Genomic DNA, 24,110 nt, shown 5'->3' with positions numbered 1-24,110 from the left:
GCAACATCTACCTCAACAACAATCATCACCCGAAGCCAACACTGAAGAAAGTGGTACCGAGGTGCGGCACGAGGACGAGGCTAATTCGGATTCAGACGGTGCAGAAGAGAGCGAACAATGGTATAGAAATGCGAACTTCTAGATATGTAGTGTCGGTATATATTTCTAACATCTTTAATTTTTATGGTTATTTTTTAAATTATAAATTTCTAAATATTTCAATTAGTTTTTAAATTATTCATTTTTACGAAAAATTACTAACAAAAAAAAAAGTTAGAACTCTGCCTATGTTATTTTACATAGCCGGTCCCAAGCCCGAAATAAAAGAGGAGGGTAACTTTTATTTTTTAATCTATTGTTTTAAAATAAGAGCTTAATTATTTTTAAAATAATAGATTTAAGAAATTTTTGATTTATATTTTATTATAACAAAAATTATTGAGTTCAAATATACAACCATGTCAAATGAGTTTAAATTGGTATGAATTTATATTTATAATTTATTGGTTTTCAAAAAAAAAAAACAGAAAAAAAATAACACCAAAAAAAACATGAAAATAAAACAGCAACATAAAACAGAAAAAAAAGCAAAAAAAACAGCAAAAAAAACAGAAAAAACAGAACAAAAAAAAAGAACGAAAAAACAGAACAAAAAAACAGAACGAAAAAAAAACAGAACAAAAAAAAATAGAACCGAAAAACCGAACAGAAAAACTGAAAAAAAACAGAAATAAAAAACAGAAACAATAAACAGAAACAAAAAACAGAAAAAAAAAACAGAACCAAAAAAACAGAACCAAAAAAATCGAAAAAAAACCAGAAGAAAAAAACCAGAACAGAAAAACAGAAACAAAAAACAGAAAAAAAAAAAAAAAAAAAACCGGTCCGGACCCGGACCGGACCGGACCGCCCGGCCCCCGGTACCCGGACCGTCCTGCCCCCGAACCCGTGGCGGGCACGGGTATTAAACGGGCAGGGCAGAATTTTTGAGAAAAAAACCCGTGACGCCCGGCCCGTTGTACCCGTGTGCCCGTGACGCCCGTGACCGTGGCTACCCGTGCCCGTTCCCGGGTTTTGCCCGGACCGCCCGGCCCGGCCCGTTTACCAATCACTACCCTGGTCCATCAGGGTGCCTACCCCTAGCCCTGAATGTTTTAAACCATCATGGCCCACTGATTTATATTCTTTCTTTTTGATCCAATCGAGATTGTTTGTTTTCTTATTTCCGTTCTTACCCGAAACTACTTTCCTATTCAAGGGCAACACATTCCAAGAATTCTTCGCGTGAATCGTGCTACGCAGTGTTTTAAAAGTCGGTTTAGTCGGCCGAATATTTGTATTCGGTTAGAATCCGAATAGAAAATGAGTATTCGGTCCAATATTCGGTTTCAAATATTAGGTCGCATATTATCTATTCGGCCGAATATTTTCGAATAAAGAATAAGAATTCGAATAAGAACCGAATATTTCCGAATAGAGAATAAGAATCCGAATAAGTTATAATTTCATTTATTTAAGTTTGAACTTATGTTTTATTTATACTTATTTGTAGTTTTGTAATTTGGATTGTTAATTTGTTCTAACTAGTGTTATGTTTTATTTATGTTTATTTGTAATGTTTATCTATATTTATTAGAGTTAATGTCTATAATTTTTCATTTGAAAATCCGAATAAAAATTTAAATATTCGGCCTGATGCTACGTAAGGTGGTCCTTGGTATATAAAGGCCTTAATTCTTTATTGATTCTCGTTTGTGGGACTAACTAAAGTTCCGGACCTGATTTGAATAAATCTAGACAGATTTGAATATAGTCCCTAAATAGAATGGAATTGAACTCATGTTCATCTCAAAAAAAAAAAAAAAATTAAACTCATGTTTCGTCAGATTTTTCTATCTGAAGTGATCACAGCTATTCAACAAAAATTTAACTTTTGCCAATTAGAGGCCCGATATATTTCTTTATTTATTAAATATAAATACCATCACTCAGCTCTAACTTCTTTTTTACATTATAAAAAAAAATGTTAAATTATATATTAAAAATTAATTATTTCGTAGTCTTATTAATATTTTGTGCTTACCGCTGATTGAAATTCTGGATCAGCCCTTGATGAACGTCACTGTTTCCGTATGACGATATATCAGACTATGGAGTCTCGATTTACCGTAACCGCTCCTATATGACGGTTACATACCGACCTATAAACGGCTTCAGAACTAGCCGAGTTAGGAATTCGTGATTCCATTCACACAAGATGTCTATAGAGAAGAGTTTGAACACCTTAATTACCAACCTAGCTCTACTCTCATTTGAGAACATACAACCTAACATCTCTGAAAATAGAATGTATCAGCGATATAGGTTGATTGGATGACAAATTAATAGATGTGAGTGTGTCGTGTGCCTCGATCGATTGGCCCGGGGGTGGGGGTGGAGGCGCGCATGACAGGCATTGTGATAATAACGCTAGAACCAAAGTGAATTTATTAATGGGGAGTAGGAGAATCTTGACAAAGTTTTGATGTTTGTTTCATCGGTTTGTACTTTAATTAATTTTTATTAATGTTAAATATATGCAGATGCAGTGTTATTAAATGCAGTCCTATACGGCGCATATGCGGCCTGCGTATGCGCTCTCAAACCGCATAAAAATTTCATATGCGGACCGCATATGTTAAAAACAGGCATAAAAATATTAATAACTCATTAACGGACCCATTAACTGAGCCCTCAGATCCAAAATGTTCAATACCCATTAAATGAATTCCGAACCCGGATATGTTGAGGAAACCAGCACCCTCCGGTCTCCTTTATAGCACTCCAGCGCTTAGCTAATATGTATTTTTAAATTGTGGGACTAAGTTGGAATGTAGAAACCGGACTGGGACTGCTGGTTTGGAGCGGAGAATCGCTTCAATCTCTTAATCTTTTGTAAATCAATGCGTTGGGCTGCAGCATCAATATTTATATGAACACTGGGCTTTATCAATATGGGCTGTTTTTGTTGAAAATTCTAAAATACTCATTGTTGGGCTTGATCTTTATGAAATATAAATGGCCTACTCAAATTTGAAAATTACTAATAGTTATGAAATTGTATGAATGAGCTGTTGTATAAATTGCAAATACTACTAAAATCCGCATATATAAATCTGCATAAAAATCCGCATATGCGGCCGTATACCGTATATGCGGTATGCGGTGACCTTCCGCATACAGCATAAAAACCGCATTTTATAACACTGTACGGATGTATATCATCTCTAACCTTTTGGTAAAAAGTACACATTCTTTATTCATCCTGTATTAACCTAACCTTGCATGCAACCCGGGACAGTCGCTAGAAACTGTTAAAAGCTATCTCTTATCTTCTTGGTTAGAGATATATAGCTAAATACTTTTAAAAATGTTAAGAGTTAAACTCTTATCTTCTTGGTTAGAGTTAAACTACAATTTTTATTTTTAAATGCTTTTAACAGTTTAGTTCAACCCGGCCGGGACAGTCGATCGCTAGAACTGGTGACAACCTTTATTAAATGCTTGCATCCATAAGCCTAAATTTTATCTAGTTAGGCATATAATTAGATAATAGATCTAGTTAATTATATTTCTAACTTTATGTTAAATTCGATAGTTTTAAAAATAAAAATTTGTATTGAATATATAGTAAATACTCTTAATTATGAGGACTACATGTGTATATATAAGTGGTACATATCCCTTTTTTTTTTTTCAAAAAAAAAAAAACACCATCACGCCAGGTACGTACCTAAGGTGCAATTGGAAAATTCGGACCGTTCTTTAATTAACTTTACACAAATCTCAAAACATACTTCCACAGTCTTCATAGGCATTGGATTGAGTTTCGTCCGGATAAAATTAATCTAGGCCATCCGTTCCTAAAACGGTACCTCAGGTACGTAGGAGGACACATACTCACTCTTATGTTATGTTTGATTGTAAAATAAAATAAAGTTAATTTTTTTTTAATCATTTGTCTTATTAAAATAATCAAATTCTACTTTTTTTTTTAAGAACATACTATTCTAATAAAAAAAAAAGTTAAATTCCTTATTCTAATTATTCAAACTTAACCAAACACAAAATATTCGAGTCTAATTCTAAAAATAAACTATTTTCAACCCAACTCCCCAAACCCAAAATAAGAATATCAATTCCTTTCGTCTCGGTATGATGAAATATTCTTAAGTAGAACCAGGGTATTCTTCAGTTCATCAAATTTAATTTTTGGTGAACTCAAGTCTAAAATTCATTGAATTTGCTTTAAATAACGAGTTCAAACCGTTGAAACCCGCATACTTTACGAGTGATGAGTCTACATGTAAAAAAAAAAAAAATTGAAATTAAATTTGCATAGAGTCAAGTAGTCAAAATACGTTCAAAAAATGAATGCATTAAAATTAATTTATTAACCTTCTAATTTTGATCGCTTGACTTAAAACTAAATTAATTCGAATGTTTAAAATTCTGATATGTAGACACATTACTTGTAAGGTAGGTCGGTTTCAACTATTTGGATTCGTTCTTTGAAATCAATTTAACAGATTTTAGACGCTAGTGCTACCGTAGAAAGGGACCGCAATCATTTTCTTGAATTTTTTTTTTTTCCGAAGGTTAGACCGCAATCTCTTTCGTACACATCTAAGTGGTTATTGACTTTTGACACACCATGCAATTAAATGGGAACAAAAGTGCGCCTACCCCTCTCCTCTTTTGTTGCTTCTTTCTTTCTCCTTGCCATGCCTATTTATTCATGATTGATTATCTTACCATACTTCCCTACTGACCTAAATCAAGAGAAAAATAAGAAATCTTAAACGAAGTTATTAGCTTGATAGACTAAGTACAAACATGGGAGCATGGGATCAAAACAGAGGGAATGAAGCGAGAGATGAAGAGAGAGTCTCAAATGGGGTTGCAACCGGAACCGAAAAGGAGAACTTGGATGCTGGTGCTCTGTTTGTGCTCCAATCCAAAGGTTTGCCACAAGATTTTTATGTTATTTTTACAAAATTATATTCATATCAAACAGAGTAATGATTGTTGATTAATAAAATTGATGCAGGGTCATGGCTGCACTGTGGGTACCACTTGACAACATCGATTGTGGCACCGGCACTGCTGAGTTTACCGTTTGCATTTGCATCGTTAGGGTGGGCAGCGGGAGTGATATGCCTCGCATTGGCCGCAATTATCACGTTCTACTCCTACAACCTCATCTCACTTGTGCTCGAGCACAATGCACAGCTCGGCCATCGCCAGCTCCGCTTCAGGGACATGGCTGATGATATCCTAGGTTTGCCAATATACTTGATTAACTTGATGTGCACATTTATCTTCATTTTTGAATGGTATGTACATAGCCGCATAGATATCTTAATTTTATTATTTAATTACTAGCTTAATTTCTATTCATACATACTATATATTGATGGTAATGAAAATAAAATAAAGTTTTACCTTTATGGAAAGACTTTAATTTATATATATATTTGTATAACAGAAGAACGAATCCAAATAAGTCAAAACTGTCAAATGCAGAATATTACATCAATAAACAGTAATATGCCTTTAATATAAGTTGGATTAAAAATATGATGATGATGGGGACCCAAAAGCTGCTTTAATTTGAGCCTTTTTGAGATGTGAAATTGAGGCCACAAATAATATACATCTTTCTTATTATTAGGAATCTTCCGTGATCATGACCCTAAATGTTAAGAATTCGTATCCTATGCATTAACTCAAAAGGAATCTTTTGAGTTAATACATCTGGACCGTCCAATTAGCTTTAAGATTCGTGCGAATTAAATCCACACTAATATTAAAGATTTTTATATTTTAGGTAGAGACCGGATGGACTCCGTTTATAATCACATGACCCATATCTATTAACTAAAAAAAAATGCTCTTTTGAGTTAATGCAGAGGATGAGGACTCAAATGTTAAAGCGAAACCTTTCCATAACAGATGTTTATCATATATAATCTTATGCAAAGAATAAAGAAAATTTAAACATGCTAACATTTGCACAATAGAATATTCAACACAAGCAACCACGTGTTCGATTAAATCAATATTTTTCCTCAGATAATACAGCTTTTCTTTGAGAATTTAATCTCCCGGAAGGAATCTTATCTGAGAAAGCAATTCAATTAAGAAAAGGTATATTCTAATAGCTAATTAGCGTTGCCATATTTGACTGGCGAACCTGACAAGAACAGAAGGTACAACTCGACAAGCAAGGGGATCCGTATCTTCTCAGGTATCTGAATCAACACAATTGAAACGGATGGCTCAGATTTACTCTCAGCAGGGGTCTATTCGGGATGGCGCAGGGTAGCACTATTTTTGCTTTGAAATTCGTGCCAATTTGAAAAAACGATCCTGAACTGTCTATTTCAATTGTACTCAGGCAGGCAACCTGAGGGAATGTGAATTCCAAGCGATCGAGTTAGCAAAATATCACCAAGTATCAGTAGTCAACACGCCTTCCAAGTTCCAGGTGTTAAGATACAATTTTGTTATTGTAGAATTTGCATCATATTTTTCTTTGTCCCCATTGGACCACTGCTCCAATCTTTTAGATCGACTTGGATTTGCTCAGTGGAACACTTGGGAGATGCAGGTGACATGTCCCCCATGGCCCCATTGCCATTGGAGCGAGTGCGTATCCTCTGAGATATCTCAACTTTTGCATGACCGACGTGTCCGGTGCCTATTCGGGGGTATAGGGGGTCAGTATTATATGTTCTTTGAGATTCGTGCAGATCGTATTTAAACGGTTAGGATTTTCCATAACGTCACGCAAAGTTTGAGATATCTCAGAGGATACGAATTCCATTGGAGCCGGCTGGGGAGCAACTCTGATCTCATGCAACGACATCATATGGTCTATTGTCTTGTACGTTGTTTCAGTGACCCTCTGAAGCGCAAAAGATAACTCTTTGTACTATGTTCTGCACACACAGAATGCATCATTTACAATTTTGAGAAAGGGGCATAGCAAACCTGAGGCTGAGACGCCCCCATTGAGATGGATTCGGATTTCTAAGCCAAATCAAACTTTGAATTCGAATCTGGATCGTAAGATCAGATTTAGATGAATATTAAAGAGATCTTGTGAATTCTAATTTGGTTTGAATTGATCTGGACTGCCGTGAATTACTAATTTAGACTGTGGGTTGTTCAGAGATAGGTAAAAGTTTTTTCTAGAGAGACAATAACCAGAATATAAATAGATTTATATCTTGTTTTCAAAATTCAGGGATAGGCAATTTAAATTCAAATGAATATTAAATAGATCTTGTTAATTCTAACTTGGGCTGAATTGATCCAGACTGTTATGAATTAACCAATTCAGACTGTGGGTTATCCAGAATAGATAAAAAAAATTCTAGAGATAGACAACAATCCGAATATAAATAAACTGATAGCCGGTTTTTAAAATTCAGATGTAGGCAACTGTCTATCTTTGATTCAATGTGGCTTTGCCACTGATTCAATCAATTAAAAAATAAAAAGAGAATAACTTAATAGGGCTTAATTTTCTTTATGTATTATTAAAAAGGAAATTTTAAATCACAATCTTTGATCTCCGATAATGTGTCTGAAATCTACGATCTCCAATTTATTTTAATATCCTAATAAATAGATGAAAATAGAAAGAAAAAATTGTTAAATCTCTCAAGTTTAAATTTTAGTTCTTGAATGTATGTTAAAAATATATTCATAAATTAAAATTTTTTGATGCATGCTTCAAGTATCTTAAAAATAAAACTCCTAACAAAATGAAATATTTTTTTTAAAATTACATAGTATAAATAAGCTATTAACTCCCCATAAGAAGTTTAGATTAATTATATAGGCTGGCTAAGCTCCTATCGGTAGGATTGAGTACTAAATCCTACCAAGTTATATATCCGTTTTTAAATTTCAAATAGTCCATTCAAATTGTTCAACATGATCTCTATATTAAAATGTGCTTGGAGACCAAATTTTACATTTTTTTTTGAATTTTTTTTCTACTTTTTTAGAATTTTTGAAAATCATTTTTTAATTAATATGGTAAAAAATAATAAAAAAAATTCTGAAAAACAAGGCTATGGTACAAAATCATTAACATATAATTAACTAAATGAAAGAAATAGTTTAAAGTCCAATTAAGTTTCCTTGGACAACATATTTAATTTATAATTTCAGGTCCAGGATGGGGGCGGTATTGTGTAGGTCCTATTCAATTTGCGGTATGCTTCGGAGCCGTTGTTGGAAATACTCTTCTTGGTGGGCAGAGCATGAAGGTATTTTACATATTTTTCAATATTTTATATATACCACCATTAAATTTTACAATGTCGTCCCTTGTTTATTCCAGTGTTGTAAAAAATGTCCATTTAGGCTGATTAATTGTCCGATTAGTTGTTGGCGGTGATCAAACCGTCACATATTTTCTTGAATAATCGGCCGATTATTTCCGATTATATCCGATTATTCCCGAATAATCGCTTGGCGGTACCATATCCGTCCGACGAGTGCATACCGTTATTTACAACACTAGTTTATTCTATTTACAGATTTCAGTACCTTTTAGTGAATACCATTTTCAGGCTGGAATTTTTTTTTTTTTTTTTTTGATAAAAGGCCAAGGCCCGTTTCAGGCTGGAATTACCAGTCCTGTTATGGAATTATGCAGTTTTTGTATCTAAATTGACTTTATTACATAAGCATGTAGCAGAATTAATCTGAAACTAACTATTTGCAATTGCAGGCTATATATCGGATTGCAAAACCAGATGGAACAATGCAGCTTTACGAATTTGTGATAATTTTTGGGGTTTTCATGCTAATTATGGCACAAATGCCATCATTTCATTCTCTGAGGCACATTAATCTCATCTCTCTTGTTCTTTGCATTGCCTATAGCATTTGCGCATCGGCTGGTTCCGTTTACGCAGGTATGTCTCAGTTCACTAAATAGTCACCATTTACTACTAATTGAACTGAACTGGTAAATATTGGACTGAATGAAAAAATAAAAAGTTTTATGATTTCTTTTTTATTGATATGCTGAAAACATTGTAGGACACTCGGATCGAGCACCTACCAGAGATTATTCTATTCCAGGCAGCAGCACGCATCGCATGTTTGGTGTTTTTAATGCCTTTGCAGTTATAGCCACCTCATTAGGAAATGGAATTATCCCTGAAATACAGGCATGCATATTTTTCGCAAACTAAATTTGTTTTTGTATGATTCTACTTCACTTTTCTTTGTCGAATAAATTGTAAATTGTGCATAATTTTCCAGGCGACAATTGCTCCTCCTGTCAAAGGTAAGATGTTCAAGGGGTTGTGCCTTTGTTACACAATCGTCATTGCAACCTTCTTTACGGTTGCCATATCCGGGTACTGGGCATTCGGAAACAACGCAGCTGGCACCTTAATTAGTAACTTCACAATAGATGGTGTAAATCTCATCCCAACCTGGCTACTCACCATTACTAACATCTTCATTCTTCTGCAGCTCTCAGCTGTTGCACTGGTAATTTTGCCTCCTTTTTTTTTATCTCAACATATAATATATATATCAGCTTTATAATCTTTTTCTTGTCAAGCTTATACAAAATTAAATTTTATTGCATTTTCTGAATGGATACATGTAGATCTACTTGCAACCTACAAACGAGGTGCTTGAAGGACTCTTTGGAGATGTGAAAAAGGATCAATTTTCAGCACGCAATGTAATTCCGCGGCTGATATTTCGATCGATATCAGTTGCTGTGGCAACTACAATTGCAGCTATGCTCCCTTTCTTTGGAGACATCAATGGTGTTATAGGAGCCTTCGGTTTTCTGCCTCTTGATTTTCTCATGCCGTCAATCTTCTACAACATCACTTTTAAACCGTCACGACGTAGCCTTATCTTTTGGATCAACACTGCTCTTATTGTTGTCTTCACATTTATAACAGTACTAGCAAATGTCGCAGCAATTCGTCAAATAGCTTTGGATGCCAGCAGCTACAAGCTCTTTGCAAATGTGTAATAATAAATCAGAATTTCAACTCCAATTTTGAAGCAATTTTGAACGCTCTTAGTCTTAGTCTCCTTTTTCTACGAGCATTTACTTGAAACCTGGCGTAATTATGTAAAGCTGACATGCATATATATACGGAATCTCTGTGAATAGAGACAAGGACAACTTGTATTTTGTCTTCTTTTTTTTTTTTTACTTGAAACTTGTATTTTTTCAGTCATTCATGGTGTATAATACAAAGACCTGTACGGCCGTACTGTATATTCTAAAAGAGTACGATATGATATTTTTTATGTATGTATTAATTATTGTATTAGATTCTTGGGGGAATTTCATGTATATCCCTCAAAAGTTTCAATATTACGTATTTATTCCTCTAAAATCAGTAATTCCATATTTATCCTTAAAAATTATAGAAACTCACATATTTGTCCAATCTAACTCTATTATATATCAAATATCTCCAAAAATAATTAAATAAAATTTTTTTAAACTTCAAAATTTATTTTACAATATTAATTAAGAGTAAAGCTAGGGTGTGACATGCTCACCAATAAAGTTTGGTGAGCATAACTCCAAAAGTATATCGGATCGATGTCAAATGCCGAATCCAAACCGTTGAAATCCATGTACTTCATGAGTGATGCATATACATGCAAAATTTTGAAAGTTTCGAGTTTATTTGCTACACGGTCAAGTGGTCAAAGAAATGAACATTTTATTATAAGTTATTTTATATATTCAATTTTTATTATTTCTTTGACCACTTGACCGTATAGTAAATAAACTCGAAACTTTTAAAATTTTGCATGTATATGCATCACTCATGAAGTACATGGATTTCAACGGTTTGGATTCGACATTTGACGTCGATCCGATATACTTTTGGAGTTATGCTCACCAAACTTTATTGGTGAGCATGTCACACCCTAGCTTTACTCATTAATTAATATTGTAATGACCAATGTACCATTTCTTCCTCTCTCCCTTTAATCTATTAGAGTCTTGGGAGCGCCAAAACCTCCCGCCTCCTCTCCAAACACGCTAATGTAATCTCGAGCCTGTTCTCTCGAACTTTCTCCCCGCCTTTCGTTATCACGTCCCCTCTCGATTTCTCTCACCCCTGCCTTAATTCTTCCCTTTTCATCTCTCCACTATTCAATATGGCATCGGATGTTGAATCGCCCTCTCTCTAGACTTGACTGCTAGAGATTACTCGAGACCTAGATGGGAGAACATGGCTGAGTCACCCCACTATCGAGTAAGTTATGAAACTTAGATTTTGTGTTAATTTTGTGTGACTTAGAATTTTATTTGAGAGTACCTGATTAGGCTCTTTGGAGAGTACATGGGTAAGTTCTGATTAGTTTTGAGTCTGTACCAGAGGTACTGATACTGTACCAGTTAATTCTAATTTTCCTGGTATGGTACCAGTCCGTACCAGTGATATTGGCCTATCAATAGTGGTTCTGGTAAACACCTATGAGTACTATGCATCCCAAAAACAGCCTCTAATTGAAAAAAAAATGAAAAACATTGGTTCCAGATCGAAATTGACAAAACTGTTGTACTTCCATATAGAGAACACTCATGTGAACACCCTAAAAAAAAAATCTTGATTTGGAATTTTCTGTGATTTTTGGTGAGTGTTTGAAGTCCATATCCTGAAAATGGGGCTGGTTCAGAAAAAAAAAATGCTATCAGCCTAGAATTTGTCAGTTAGAAAATCACTGGTTCATAATAGTTCCTGAACCATGAAAATTCTGAAATTAAAAAAAAAAAAAACTGCTATCAGATACTGGAATAGTGTGTTTTTTGGAACTTATTATACCAACTTCTAAAAACTTGTTGGTACAATACAATATTGCAATGATTCTTTTGGAAAAGAACAAAGTTTTTGTTTTTGTCTAATGCTGATTATGATTATGGTGTCATAATTTATTTATTATACTAATGGTGACTAAAAGTTTCATAATTGGCAGGAAGGAAATCTATTATTTCTTCTTGCTCACTGGGATAGAAAAGAAAAAGGAAAAAGAAAAGAAAAAGGAAAAAGAAAAAAGAAAAAAAAGAAGAACAAAGTAAAGCAAAAAAAGATTTGGATGCTTGCTTGGAGGTTATATATTAGCATAACAAACTTTTAACTGTTAAAACCATTGCCTTAAAATGTCAATACTACACCACAGCATGTGATTATGTGATAGTGTCTTGTGCTTTTGAGTTGCTGATCCTGCCCGACAAGAGGAATTAATGTAAGTGAGGCAACAAAGATACTTTAGTCAGGCTACAAACTCCTGTTGAGGAATAAATTAGTTAGGCAAAGATGGTATTGGTACGACTATGTACTGGTATTTGTATGATTTAATACTGTATTCTAACACACTGGTCTTAGAAGGGTAAAATAAGAATACATAGAAAATTAATGTTAAATATAATGGATTGGACAAATATGTGAGTTTTTACAATTTTTAAAGATAAATATGTAATTATTGATTTTAGAGGGATAAATACGTAATATTAAAACTTTTAAGGGATATAGATGAAATTCCCCCCTAGATTCTTATAACACAAAATAATTCCAAAACATGGGCCGGAATAGATTTCTTAAAATTGATAGGTCATTATTAGTTTGTTACGTAAATACCGGACATAGACTTGAAATTATTCATGGAAGGCTGGAAGCCTTGATAAATTAATGCACAGAATTTACATTCTACAAGACGCGCTTCAAGAAATTATTAAATACCAAATGGCGGCTTGATTACTTTCCTTATTTGCCTCCATTACAAAATCTTAGTTTGTTACAGAGGAAGAGAGAGAGGAAGCGTGCAGGACAGAGACAGAGAGAGATGTTGTCAGAGAATAAAAGCAGATCAGAGGCTATATGGTATGTTCTTCTCGGAGCAGCTATAGCAACTGGTTTTGTGGTGTCTTATTTCTCTATAACTACGGAACAAAGCAAGACAATTCATTATCTAGGCTTGAGTAATGAGGCTCAACTTCCACCTAACTGTGTCTGTCTCAATGAAACAGAGAATGCACCAACAAATATTACTGAGGTACTTTATTCCTGTTTCTTCCTGTTCTCTCTCCACGCTTTATATTCTTCTCTGTTCTAGTCAGACATGATGCATATCTTGGTTTCAATCTCTATTTTTTCATTCTGTTTCTGGTTTTCAAATTCACAAGGTATGTTGAAATATTTTTTTTTCTTTTTTCTTTTATTTTTAAATCTTGACAGATGTTGTCAGTATAATTTTTTTTTCAAATATCCAAATATGTAAACTATTGTTAGCGAAAACTAATGTTGGTCAACTTGGTTAGCACTTGATAGAGAAAAGAAAAATGCAGATCTCCTTTCTTAAAATAAAATCCCATAGATAAATTAAGCAAAAAATTAAAATTTTAAAATACAAAACAAAGGTCATACAAAAGGAGTTCAAGGTCTCAATCTATTTTCTTTATTTCTGATTTAGCCTGAGGCCTGAGCATGTACTATTTATTTATATATTTTGTATGTAGACAACCTTTGAAGACCTACTTCCACTACTACAAAATGCATCGATGGATGACAACACAATAATTTTCACAGAGATCAATGACGCATTTGCAAATCCAGGTTCTATTCTTGATCTCTTCCTCGAGAGTTTTCATGTTGGTGAGAACATAGAGCACCTCCTGGATCACTTAATTATCATAGCAATGGATCAAGTGTCATTTGAGAGATGCAAAGTTATACACCATCACTGCTACTTGTTGAAGATTGATGGTGAAAATTTTGAATCTGAGAAGTTCTATATGACAAAAGGCTTTGTTAACCTTGTTTGGACAAAGATTAAGCTGATGCAACGCATGGTGGAGTTCGGATATAATGTGATTTTCACGGTATGCAGATTTTTTTTTTTCTACCTTGATTAAATGATTTTCTTAATGATTAATTTCAACATCATTGCATTAGTCATTCAAGAAGACATTTTATACCAGTAAAATATAAATAGGTCAGAGTATATTTCCTCATAAAAAATATAGATCAGAGTATAAGACCAGATGTCTCACATTACAGCATTGATATCTTACTATTTATGAATGTATATTAAAATTTAAAACTTTACCTCAGGCTCAGAGAAAGATAACTTTTCTCATATAGTCGAGAATTAAAGTCGAAATGTCATATTTTTTTTTACAGGATTTGGATGTTTTGTGGTTTCGTAACATCTTAAAGCTCATCACTGTTCATTATGACATAACATTATCCTGTGATGAATATTTCGGATGGGCAGAAGATATAAATAATTTTCCAAATACCGGGCTTTTCTATGTGAAAAGCACCATGAAAAATGCTGAGATGCTCAATTACTGGTATGAAGCTAGGAAAAGGTTCCCTGACAAGAACGAACAACATGTTTTCACTGACATCAAGAAGGAGCTTGTTGATCGGTTCCAAATTAAGATACGATTTGTTGAAACTGATTATCTTAGCGGGTTTTGCCACTACGGGAAGGACTTGAACAATATCTATACAATGCATTCGACCTGTTGTGTCGGTCTTGAGAACAAGCTAAACGATTTAACTGGCATTTTGAATGATTGGAAGAAGTATAAGGATTTATCCTTTGAGGAGAAAAGGAATGGAACTTTTACATGGACAGTTCCTCGTATTTGCTTACATTAATCATGGAAAAATCATTTGTTGTTTTAGCTAAGTATAATTTTCCTCGTATTTGCTTACAGTTTGTATCGTTACGGTACAGAAATATGGATATTGCCATAAGGTCAATTGACTATAAACAACGATGATAGTTATATAACTTTTCAGCGTTTAATTTCTTCTGTTTGTACTTTTTAATAATATTCTCGACAAATAGAACCACCAAGGCCCGGCCCGGTTAAGCCATTTATATGGACCGGACAAAATTTCTCTGGTTGTATACAAAGTGAGAGCTATATTAACTCTTATGGTCGGAACCAGTATTTTTTACAAGTTCAATTGATTCTTTGAAGAGTTTAAAAGAAACTGAACTTTTTTTCCGGCAGGTTAGTTAATAAAAAGAATTGATGTTCTCTCTTCTTCTTTCATTTAATTAAAGGAAAACCTAACGTATATTAATTTTATAATGGAGAGAGATTCAGTTACAACATTTGTAAGTTATAACATCTTACAATAATTCAGTTTTACGATTTTTAAAATCTAAACAGTTGATTCAAACTGTTCAATATGATATCTATATTAAAATGTGCTTGGAGATCAAATTTTACATTTTTTTTATTTTTTACTATTTATTAAGTATTTTGCAAACTGTTTTTTTCAATGGTTAAACAGCAGTTCGTAAATACTTAATAAATAGTAAAAAAAAATATAAAATTTGATCTCCAAGCACATTTTAATATAAAGATTATGTTGAACGGTTTAAATTGACTATTTAGACTTTTAATACAGAGATCATGTTGAACGATTTAGATCGACTGTTTAGACTTTGAAAATCACAAAACCAAATTGTCGTAAGATGTAGGTTGTAACTTACAAATATTGTAAGTGGATCCCTCCTCTTTTATCGTAATAACTTCCTGAATTTGATTAATTTGAATCATTTATATTGTAGTGCTGATTATAAATTAATGTCCTGAGTTCTTCTCTTATTTATTTAAGGTGCCTAGGTAGAAATCCGAACCCATGTGATGATTTTGCAATCTCAAAAAGCAGCTGAGAATTTATAAAATGGCCAACGTCAACTCTAAACTGGAAAAAGAGAATTTTTAATGTAGTTATTACGGGAGGAACAAGAAGCACACATTTTTAGGAGGCTAAGGTGGTATCGATCTGTAACTAGCTAGTCTAAGTTAAAATAATCTCATCGTATTTAGAATAGAGAACCTATAATCCTAACAAATATCTTTCTTCAAACTAGGGATGTCAATGGGTACAATGGCAGCATTTTTATATACATATCCATTAAGAATTCATCTTATCTATATTCTGAATTGATCTTACACGTAAATTTGACTTTTTTAGATAAAGTTATGACTGTTTAAAGTTTAAAAAAATAAAAAATAAAAAACAATTCTTCCGTGCAAAAACAATAATAACACACTAATGCTTTATGCCCAGCTTAACGACGACAAAAGCGCACATCGATGTTTCACTACCAAAACATTGATGACGCATCCATGCTCTCTAAACGGCCATAACTTTATTATTGCAAAAACACCGATAACGCACTGATGCTTCAAGAATTACCCATATAATTATTTTTAAATTCATTTACTATTTATTATGTGTGTTTGCTTATTTTTTTTAATGAATTACGATTTCATTTATTATTCAAAGATCATTAAAATTATTTATAATTATTTAATATATATCATTTACACGATAAATATTATTTTTTTCAATATTCAAAGAGATATAGTACAATGGGATTTTTATAGTGCAAAAAAAAAAATTAAATCTCAAGTCGTAGGAATTTCATGGGACTTGAAGCAAAAAATTAAAAATTAAAAAACAAAAAGATCCCAAGTCGCAGGATTTTCCTGCGACTTGGATATTTTAAAAAAAATTTCAAAAGTTTAGTTATTTTTATCAAAATATATTAGAAAAAGGATAACAATAAAAATATCAGTCATCTTCACGAAGGAATTTTATTTGAGGAAGGGTGATGATATTAACGTTATTTATCTTTTTTGTTAATTATTTTCTTTCAAAACTGCATATCTACCTTATGGTAGTGCGTAAGCGTAGGGAGTGGCGTTGTACGGACTTCTTCAGTTTTTAATCAAAAAGTTAGTGAGCTATCTGCTCACCAACTTTCAAGAAAAAAGAAAAGAAAAAGAACTGGTTCACTTAACCTCACATCTATTACAGCCTATGTTACCCCGATATTCTTAGCAAGCCATCGTATCTGTATTCGACACGTATCCGACACCGACATGTGTATGATACGTATCAAACACGCCAGCTAGCGTATTAGATGAGCTGGGGTGTCCCCATCTGATACGGTCTCCGACAACTGGTTGACCCCTGCCGATACGGACGGGACACGGCTGGATATGCGCCTGTTTACCGCGAGCCGCGCCCGTGGACCGACCCCGTGGACACCCGCCTGTTCCTGTGGACCGAAGAAAATAACTCTTTACTTATGTTGGGGATGGAATTCGAACCAGTCAAAATCTTTAACCACTACACCAAACTATCATATGTGTTATATTGTAGTAAGTATAATATTTAATATACTTATATGAAGTCTTTACTTTTTGAACAAATTTAATTTAAGTTATAATTATCTAAATATAATATATAAATTAATAAAAAATAATATATATAATAAATGTATCGTATCCTAGATTTTTTAAAATTACCGTATCGCCGTATTCGTATCGTATCTGACACGATACCCGTATCCATGCAACATACATTATAGCCAACTTCAAACCAATTAATTATTTAAGTTTTAAATACCCATCTGCACTCAACCATAAACAGTCACTCATTTAGCAGCATTGGTACAAGTGGCACCCTCTCAGTGGTCTCATTTTCTTTTGTCAAACTTGTGTAAGGTAATATATAGTGAAGATTTGAAGTGGGTTATCATATTCAAATCAGAAGGTTTCCAACTTTGCCAGGTGTTGTGTAATGTTATATTTCAAATTCCCTGCCCAATAATCCATCAAAAGTACAAATTAGTAAATTCATTTGACTTATTTATTTGAGTATATGATCATTAAAAGAAATATTATTTCTTGTTCTTCAGACAACGCAATTCTAAGGCTAATGTAATTATATCATGAGGAGGGATCTAATTACATTCTTTTTTAGTGACACCGGATTATACTCTATACTTTCAAAGTCCAAACAGTCAATCTAAACTGTTCAACATGATAGATATGTTAAAATGTACTTGCTGATGAAATTTTACATTTTTTTAGAATTTTTTTTACTATTTATTAAGATGGGTACAAAAATTCAATGGTCTGAATATAGCGATTTTGTTAAATACTTAATAAATAGTAAAATAGAATTCAAAAAATGTAAAATTCTATCTGCAATCACATTTTAATATATCTATTATGTTGAATAGTTTGAATTGACTATTTGAACTTTAAAAAATTTAAAAATCGAGAGTGTAATTGGAACTATTTTAATATATCCATTTCAATTCTCATGTTGTGGTCAAATCACAGCGTGTTAGACACGTCACGTCACATTTTTCAATCACTAGCTTTACCTGTCCCCCACAATAGAAAGATCTTTATGTTGATGTTAAGTAAAAACAGAACCTCACAAAAAATGATTTTGCAAGCCAAAGGGTGGTCTGGCTCTCCTTTGTGCCAGTTATGCTCAGTAACTAGCTAGTGCCAAGGAAACTAATATACATATGTTCATTAGAGTAGAACTAGGGTGCTCTTAAGCTCACTAAAGTTTTGGTGAGCTTAACTCTAAAACTCATTAAATCAATTTCAAATGACGAATCCGAACCGTTGAAACCCGCCTACCTTACGTGTGATGCATCTACATGTGAAATTTTTAAACATTCAAATTAATTTAGTATAAAGTCAAGCGGTCAAAAAATGTTCAAAAATGAATGTACTAAAATTAATTTATTAACCTTCTAATTTTGACCGCTTGTAATTCGAATGTTTAAAAATTGGACATGTAGATGCATCACACGTAAGGTAGGCGGGTTTCAACTGTTCAGATTCGTCATTTGAAATTGATTTAATGAGTTTTAGAGTTAAGCTCACCAAAACTTTGGTGAGCTTAAGAGCACCCTAGTTCTACTCATGTTCATTAAATGTCCCTGTATGACAAAATTTTGATTTTGGATGGGTGATTGCCAAGATGCCTTTGGTAATTGGGGATCTATTGATATGATATAAGAGGAGGGATCCAATTCTCGATTGTGGAGGAGAATCTTTTGCAAGTACGATCTTGTAGCCCCCATTTAAAATTTTATGCTTTGCTCCTGTCCCACCTGTAAAAACACAGATTTATTAGTACACATATTAAATACGTACAATTAGAGAACCACGTATCTAACAAAAATCTTATTAATTGAAGCCCCGTTACCTACTTTTAAATGCACGGTTACTAGGTTAAACAGATGGCCGTGAAAGCGTACTAAACGGCGCCAAAACGACAAAATTGAAGGAAGCCTTATTATATAAATTGATGCGACAAAATTCATAGGCCATTATATTATATTAATATCGGACATAGACTTCAATAAATTATTCATGGAAGCCTTGATTAATTAATTTACGTCTGAAAGGCCCAAAGGCAAAGCGCCCAAATCAACAAATTATATATAGTTGGTCGCCTGCAGAACCAACAACAAGTGCTTCAAGAGACTTTGTCAAACCTTAAGGTTTCTTATAGAGAGAAAGAGAGGAAGAGTGTGGGACTGGGACAGAGAGATGTTGTCACAGAATAAAAGCAGATCAGAGGCTATATGGCATGTTCTTCTCGGAGCAGCTATAGCAACTGGTTTACTGGTGTTTTACTTCTCTATAATTACGGAACAAAGCAAGACAATTCATGATCTAGGCTTGAGGAATGAGGTTCAACTTCAACTTAACAGTACTGTCTCTCTCAACAAAACAGAGAATGCACCAACAAATATTACTGAGGTACTTTATTTTCTACCTTCCAAGGTGCTTTTATTATTATGTTTGTGGTGGGAATACACATATATAAGTTGCCGTGTTTAATTTAATTGGACATTTCAATTTGATAAGAGGATAGTCTTGAATAATTACAGTAGACACGAACTCTTTATATATATCGCTTTGTTCGCAATTATCTTTTCACTGTTTCTTCCTGTTCTCTCCACTCTTTATATTCTTCTTTGTTCAAGTATTAATGGCTATGCGTGCAAGTATTAATATATAATGCATCAAGTATTCATACCTAATATATCTAGTATTTATAAAAAAAATATTAATTTTTAAAAAATTTAGTATTCATACATATGCATTGAAGTGTAAATTATTATGTTGTAAAGTAACTTAAAATAATTAATTTATTTGGTACTTAAACGTATTAATAGGTACGAAGAAAAATATTTATACTTATAACTGATAATTATATCTTTAAATATTGATATCTATACAAAGAAATATTGTTATGTAAGAAACCAATTCTTTCTAGTATAATTATTTCACATTGTATCTATTTTGCAAGTGTTCAAACATTTATACATATATTCATAAACAAGAATATACATAGATAAAATGTAAAGTATTCACAAGAGAATAGAGCTGGGAGAGAAAGAAGAGAGCCGATCCAACTGGGAGAGAAAGGAGATAGTGTTTTTATTATATTTCTCTTTATTGACTTTGACCGTTAGGGGGGATTGTTAGGAGACTAAAGTGAGGGAGACAAAATTATTACTCTAATTAATTTACGTCTGAAAGGCTCAAAGCGCCTAAATCAACAAATTATATATAGTTGGTCGCCAGAACCAACAAGAAGTGCTTCAAGAGACTTTGTCAAACCTTAAGGTATCTTACATAGAGAAAGAGGGGAAGAGTGTGGGACTGGGACAGATAGATGTTGTCAGAGAATAAAAGCAGATCAGAGGCTATATGGCATGTTCTTCTCGGAGCAGCTATAGCAACTGGTTTACTGGTGTTTTACTTCTCTATATTTACGGAACAAAGCAAGACAATTCATGATCTAGGCTTGAGGAATGAGGTTCAACTTCCACTTAACAGTACTGTCTCTCTCAATAAAACAGAGAATGCACCAACAAATATTAGTGAGGTACTTTATTTTCTACCTTCCGTAGTGCTTTTATTATTATGTTTGTGGTGGGAATACACATAAGTTGCCGTTTTTAATTTTATTGGACATTGCAATTTGATAAGAAGATAGTCTTCAATAATTATAGTAGACACGAACTCTTCATATATATCGCTTTGTTCGCAATTATCTTTTCACTGTTTCTTCCTGTTTTCTCCACTCTTTATATTCTTCTCTCTCTATTCAGCTATGCTGCATATCTTGGTTTCGATCTCCATTTTTATGCTGTTTCTGGTTTTCATATACTCACGAGTTATTTCAAAATATATTTTACTTTTCAGATATCCAAATATGTAAATTATTGTTATCTAAAAACTAACAATGGACAACTTGGTTGGCTTTTTAATAGACAAAAAATGCAGATACTTCTGTAAAATAGCTTCCCTTAGATAAACTAAGCAAACAACAAGAAACAAAAATTAAATTATCAAAATACTAACCAAAATTCTTACAAAAGGTGTTTACGGTCTAAATCTATTTTCTTACTTTTCTGGTTTAGCTTACAATTTATTTATATATTTTGTATGTAGACAACCTTTGAAGACCTACTTCCGCTACTACAAAATGCATCTATGGATGACAACACGATAATTTTCACCGAAATTAATGATGCATTTGCCAATCCAGGTTCCATGCTTGACCTCTTCCTCGAGAGTTTTCATGTTGGTGAGAACATAAAGCACCTCCTCGATCACTTGATTATCGTAGCAATGGATGAAGTCTCATTTGAGAGATGTAAATCTATACACCATCACTGCTACTTGTTAAAGATTGATGGTGAAAATTTTGAATCCGAGAAGTTCTATATGACAAAAGGCTTTGTTAACCTTGTTTGGACCAAGATTAAGCTGATGCAACGCATGGTGGAGTTCGGATATAATGTGATTTTCACGGTACGTGGGCTAATTTCTATCTTGATTTATTAGTATTAATTTATGATTAATTACAGTGGTCAGTGTTATTGCATAAGTCAGACACAAAGACATTTTATGTCTGTAAAATATAATTAGATCTGTTTGCAAATATATATATATATATCAGAGTTTAGACCAAATATCTCACATAGCTCTAGTAAGCTTATATTCTGTACCATGGTTCTTACAAGTTACAACATTGGTTTCTTAATTTCAGTGATTCCTTTTATTTTTGGGCTTAATTTGTATGAATGTATATTAAACCTTTACCTAAGTGAAAGAGATCATTTCTCATGTAATTGAAAACTGAAGTCCAAACGTTATAAATTTTTTTTACAGGATCTTGATGTTTTATGGTTTCGTAACATCTTAAAGCTCATCACTGTTCACTATGACATAACATTATCCTGTGATATATATTTCGGATCGCCAGAATATATTGGCAATTTTCCAAATACCGGGCTTTTCTACGTAAAGAGCACCATGAAAAATGCTGAGGTGCTCAATTACTGGTATGAAGCAAGGAAAAGGTTTCCTGACAAGAACGAACAATCTGTTTTCAATGACATCAAGAAGGAACTTGTTGATCAGTTCCGAATTAAGATGCGATTTGTCGAAACTGATTATCTTAGTGGGTTTTGCAACCATGGCAAGGACTTGAACAAGGTGTATACGATGCAGTCGAACTGTTGCGTTGGTCTTCAGAATAAGCTAAATGATTTAAGCAGCATTTTGGATGATTGGAAGAAGTATAAGGCTTCATCCGATGAGGAGAAAAAGAATGGAACTTTTACATGGACAGTTCCTCGTATTTGCTTACATTAACCTTGAGAAAATCATTTGTTGTTTTGCTAAGTATAATTTTCTTTGTTATTGCTTTTAATTTATGTACTTGGATAATGAAACATGTATAGGAATTTAGGTAATTTGCCTATCCAATATTTAGTTCTACATAGATTAAAATCTACAAAGAGATCTGGAATTAGGTAAACACTTGTTTGATAGACAGTACAACAGAGATAACGCAGCAATTAAAATGAAATAGGTTGTATCCTTGTATTGGTACGGTACAGAAATATGGATTTGCTACAAGCGCACAAGGCCAATTGACTATATACAATGGTGATAGTTATAACTGTTTTGTTTATTCCGTTTAATTTCTTCCGCTTGTGCTTTGTTTCCTAATAAGGGCCATTCCACCAAGGCCCGTCCCGGCCCGTTTTAGTTTTAAAGCATTTTCAAAGCATTTTTAAAGCATTTTTGTGGACTAACTCTAAGGTTGGAAGACTCGGAACCAGGAACTTTTTTTAAGAAACTATTTATACAAAAAAAACCATAATTACTGAGATAGAATCTCGGGATCAAAGGTTTTTCTTTTTTTCTGTACTAAACAGTTAATTCAGCACGTTCAAGTTTTATAAATTTTTGATCAAACGGTGTGGCCTTTAGAATGAAAAAAACGTGCCGTGTCATGATGTGATGTGTTGTAACTAATACGTCGTGACTTTAATCTCGTGCTATGTCATGATCAAGTTAATTTTTCACATGCCGTGCCGTGACTAAAATATCAAGGTATGGTCACGGCATACGAATGTTCATGCCGTGTCCAAACGTGCCATGATCAAATATGACTCGCGTGATTATTTAATTATAATTTAAGTTAGTTTATTCAAGATTCACCATTTAATCAAGATCTAATGGTTCTAATTACACGTGACTCGTGTGACTACGTACCATACTGTACCATGATTAGATTTTTCACGTGTCGTGCAATATTGTGTCAAAGTTTTAAAAGATAGTCACGGCACGGGACACGCGAATCACAACACGTAACTGACACACGTACCGTGTTGTTCCGTGACGTAACCGGCTCCGCGGTGTCATTTTTCCACTCTAGTGGCTTTGTGGCTTTGGTGTAATATATCTGTGCGGAATAAATTAATTATTCGGCCTATGTTTTCTTTTACTCCGAAATGGCTATTTAGGCACAGAGATTTTTTTTTTTTTTTTTTTTAAATTTCGGCTACAATCCAAACTGTAATTTAAACATCTGATTTGATGGAAGATGGCGCAATTCAGGAAACAGCAGCGGGATTTCGGCCGACAAATGGGAATGGGCGCGGGCACGGGATTTAAATTGAAAAACACTGTTTCCGTGGGAAAAAAAAAATTTAGTTGAACTGAATTTTTTTTTCCCACGTGAATAGTGATTCGGCCGAACAGGCCCTAAGTTCGTAAATCAGCAATAGCTATTTTCATTTCTTCAGGCAAAAAATATATATATACTTATCATTTGATGGAAAATGAATTACATTTATTTCAAACATAAAAGTAAATTTTACAA

The 24,110-nt window shown here is 33.4% G+C and overlaps 3 protein-coding genes across 4 annotated transcripts; all 3 read left to right on the top strand.

The window, feature by feature from the left end:
- Positions 1 to 4,586: 4,586 nt before the first annotated feature.
- LOC144569518 (Transmembrane amino acid transporter family protein) lies at positions 4,587 to 10,117 on the top strand. Its single transcript, XM_078319900.1, has 7 exons — positions 4,587 to 5,002; positions 5,090 to 5,320; positions 8,227 to 8,324; positions 8,792 to 8,978; positions 9,106 to 9,236; positions 9,331 to 9,564; positions 9,686 to 10,117. Exons 1-7 carry the CDS (start codon positions 4,876 to 4,878, stop codon positions 10,064 to 10,066), a joined length of 1,389 nt encoding a protein of 462 aa, XP_078176026.1. The 5' UTR covers positions 4,587 to 4,875; the 3' UTR covers positions 10,067 to 10,117.
- Positions 10,118 to 12,616: 2,499 nt separating this feature from the next.
- On the top strand, positions 12,617 to 14,785 carry LOC144569148 (uncharacterized protein At4g15970-like). Its single transcript, XM_078319349.1, has 3 exons — positions 12,617 to 13,116; positions 13,580 to 13,942; positions 14,244 to 14,785. The coding sequence occupies exons 1-3, from the start codon at positions 12,907 to 12,909 to the stop codon at positions 14,727 to 14,729; spliced, it is 1,059 nt and encodes a 352-aa protein (XP_078175475.1). The 5' UTR covers positions 12,617 to 12,906; the 3' UTR covers positions 14,730 to 14,785.
- A 4,610-nt stretch (positions 14,786 to 19,395) lies between these two features.
- On the top strand, positions 19,396 to 22,773 carry LOC144569147 (uncharacterized protein At4g15970-like). Of its 2 annotated transcripts, none has more exons than XM_078319347.1 (3): positions 19,396 to 19,678; positions 21,383 to 21,745; positions 22,106 to 22,771. In XM_078319347.1, exons 1-3 carry the CDS (start codon positions 19,466 to 19,468, stop codon positions 22,589 to 22,591), a joined length of 1,062 nt encoding a protein of 353 aa, XP_078175473.1. In that variant the 5' UTR covers positions 19,396 to 19,465; the 3' UTR covers positions 22,592 to 22,771. The 2 variants fall into 2 exon arrangements, with proteins under 2 accessions (XP_078175473.1, XP_078175474.1); XM_078319348.1 differs by lacking the exon at positions 19,396 to 19,678 and adding an exon at positions 20,490 to 20,813 and having other exon boundaries at positions 22,106 to 22,773.
- The last annotated feature ends 1,337 nt before the right edge of the window (positions 22,774 to 24,110 follow it).

The sequence above is a fragment of the Carex rostrata genome, chromosome 18 (genome assembly GCF_964058835.1).
Source record: "Carex rostrata chromosome 18, lpCarRost1.2, whole genome shotgun sequence".
NCBI lineage: Eukaryota > Viridiplantae > Streptophyta > Magnoliopsida > Poales > Cyperaceae > Carex > Carex rostrata.
The sequence above is the reverse complement of the archived record's forward strand: the minus strand, read 5'-3'. Positions and strand labels throughout refer to the sequence as shown.

Excerpts from the sequence above, each read along its gene's own strand:
- LOC144569147 (XM_078319348.1), top strand. The coding sequence starts at position 20,601 with ATGTTGTCAGAGAATAAAAGCAGATCAGAGGCTATATGGCATGTTCTT. Across the intron at positions 20,814-21,382 it reads CACCAACAAATATTAGTGAG|ACAACCTTTGAAGACCTACT; the intron begins GTACTTTATTTT and ends TTTTGTATGTAG. Across the intron at positions 21,746-22,105 it reads GATATAATGTGATTTTCACG|GATCTTGATGTTTTATGGTT; the intron begins GTACGTGGGCTA and ends TTTTTTTTACAG.
- LOC144569518 (XM_078319900.1), top strand. The coding sequence starts at position 4,876 with ATGGGAGCATGGGATCAAAACAGAGGGAATGAAGCGAGAGATGAAGAG. Across the intron at positions 5,321-8,226 it reads CATGGCTGATGATATCCTAG|GTCCAGGATGGGGGCGGTAT; the intron begins GTTTGCCAATAT and ends TTATAATTTCAG. Across the intron at positions 8,325-8,791 it reads TTGGTGGGCAGAGCATGAAG|GCTATATATCGGATTGCAAA; the intron begins GTATTTTACATA and ends TTGCAATTGCAG.
- LOC144569148 (XM_078319349.1), top strand. The coding sequence starts at position 12,907 with ATGTTGTCAGAGAATAAAAGCAGATCAGAGGCTATATGGTATGTTCTT. Across the intron at positions 13,117-13,579 it reads CACCAACAAATATTACTGAG|ACAACCTTTGAAGACCTACT; the intron begins GTACTTTATTCC and ends TTTTGTATGTAG. Across the intron at positions 13,943-14,243 it reads GATATAATGTGATTTTCACG|GATTTGGATGTTTTGTGGTT; the intron begins GTATGCAGATTT and ends TTTTTTTTACAG.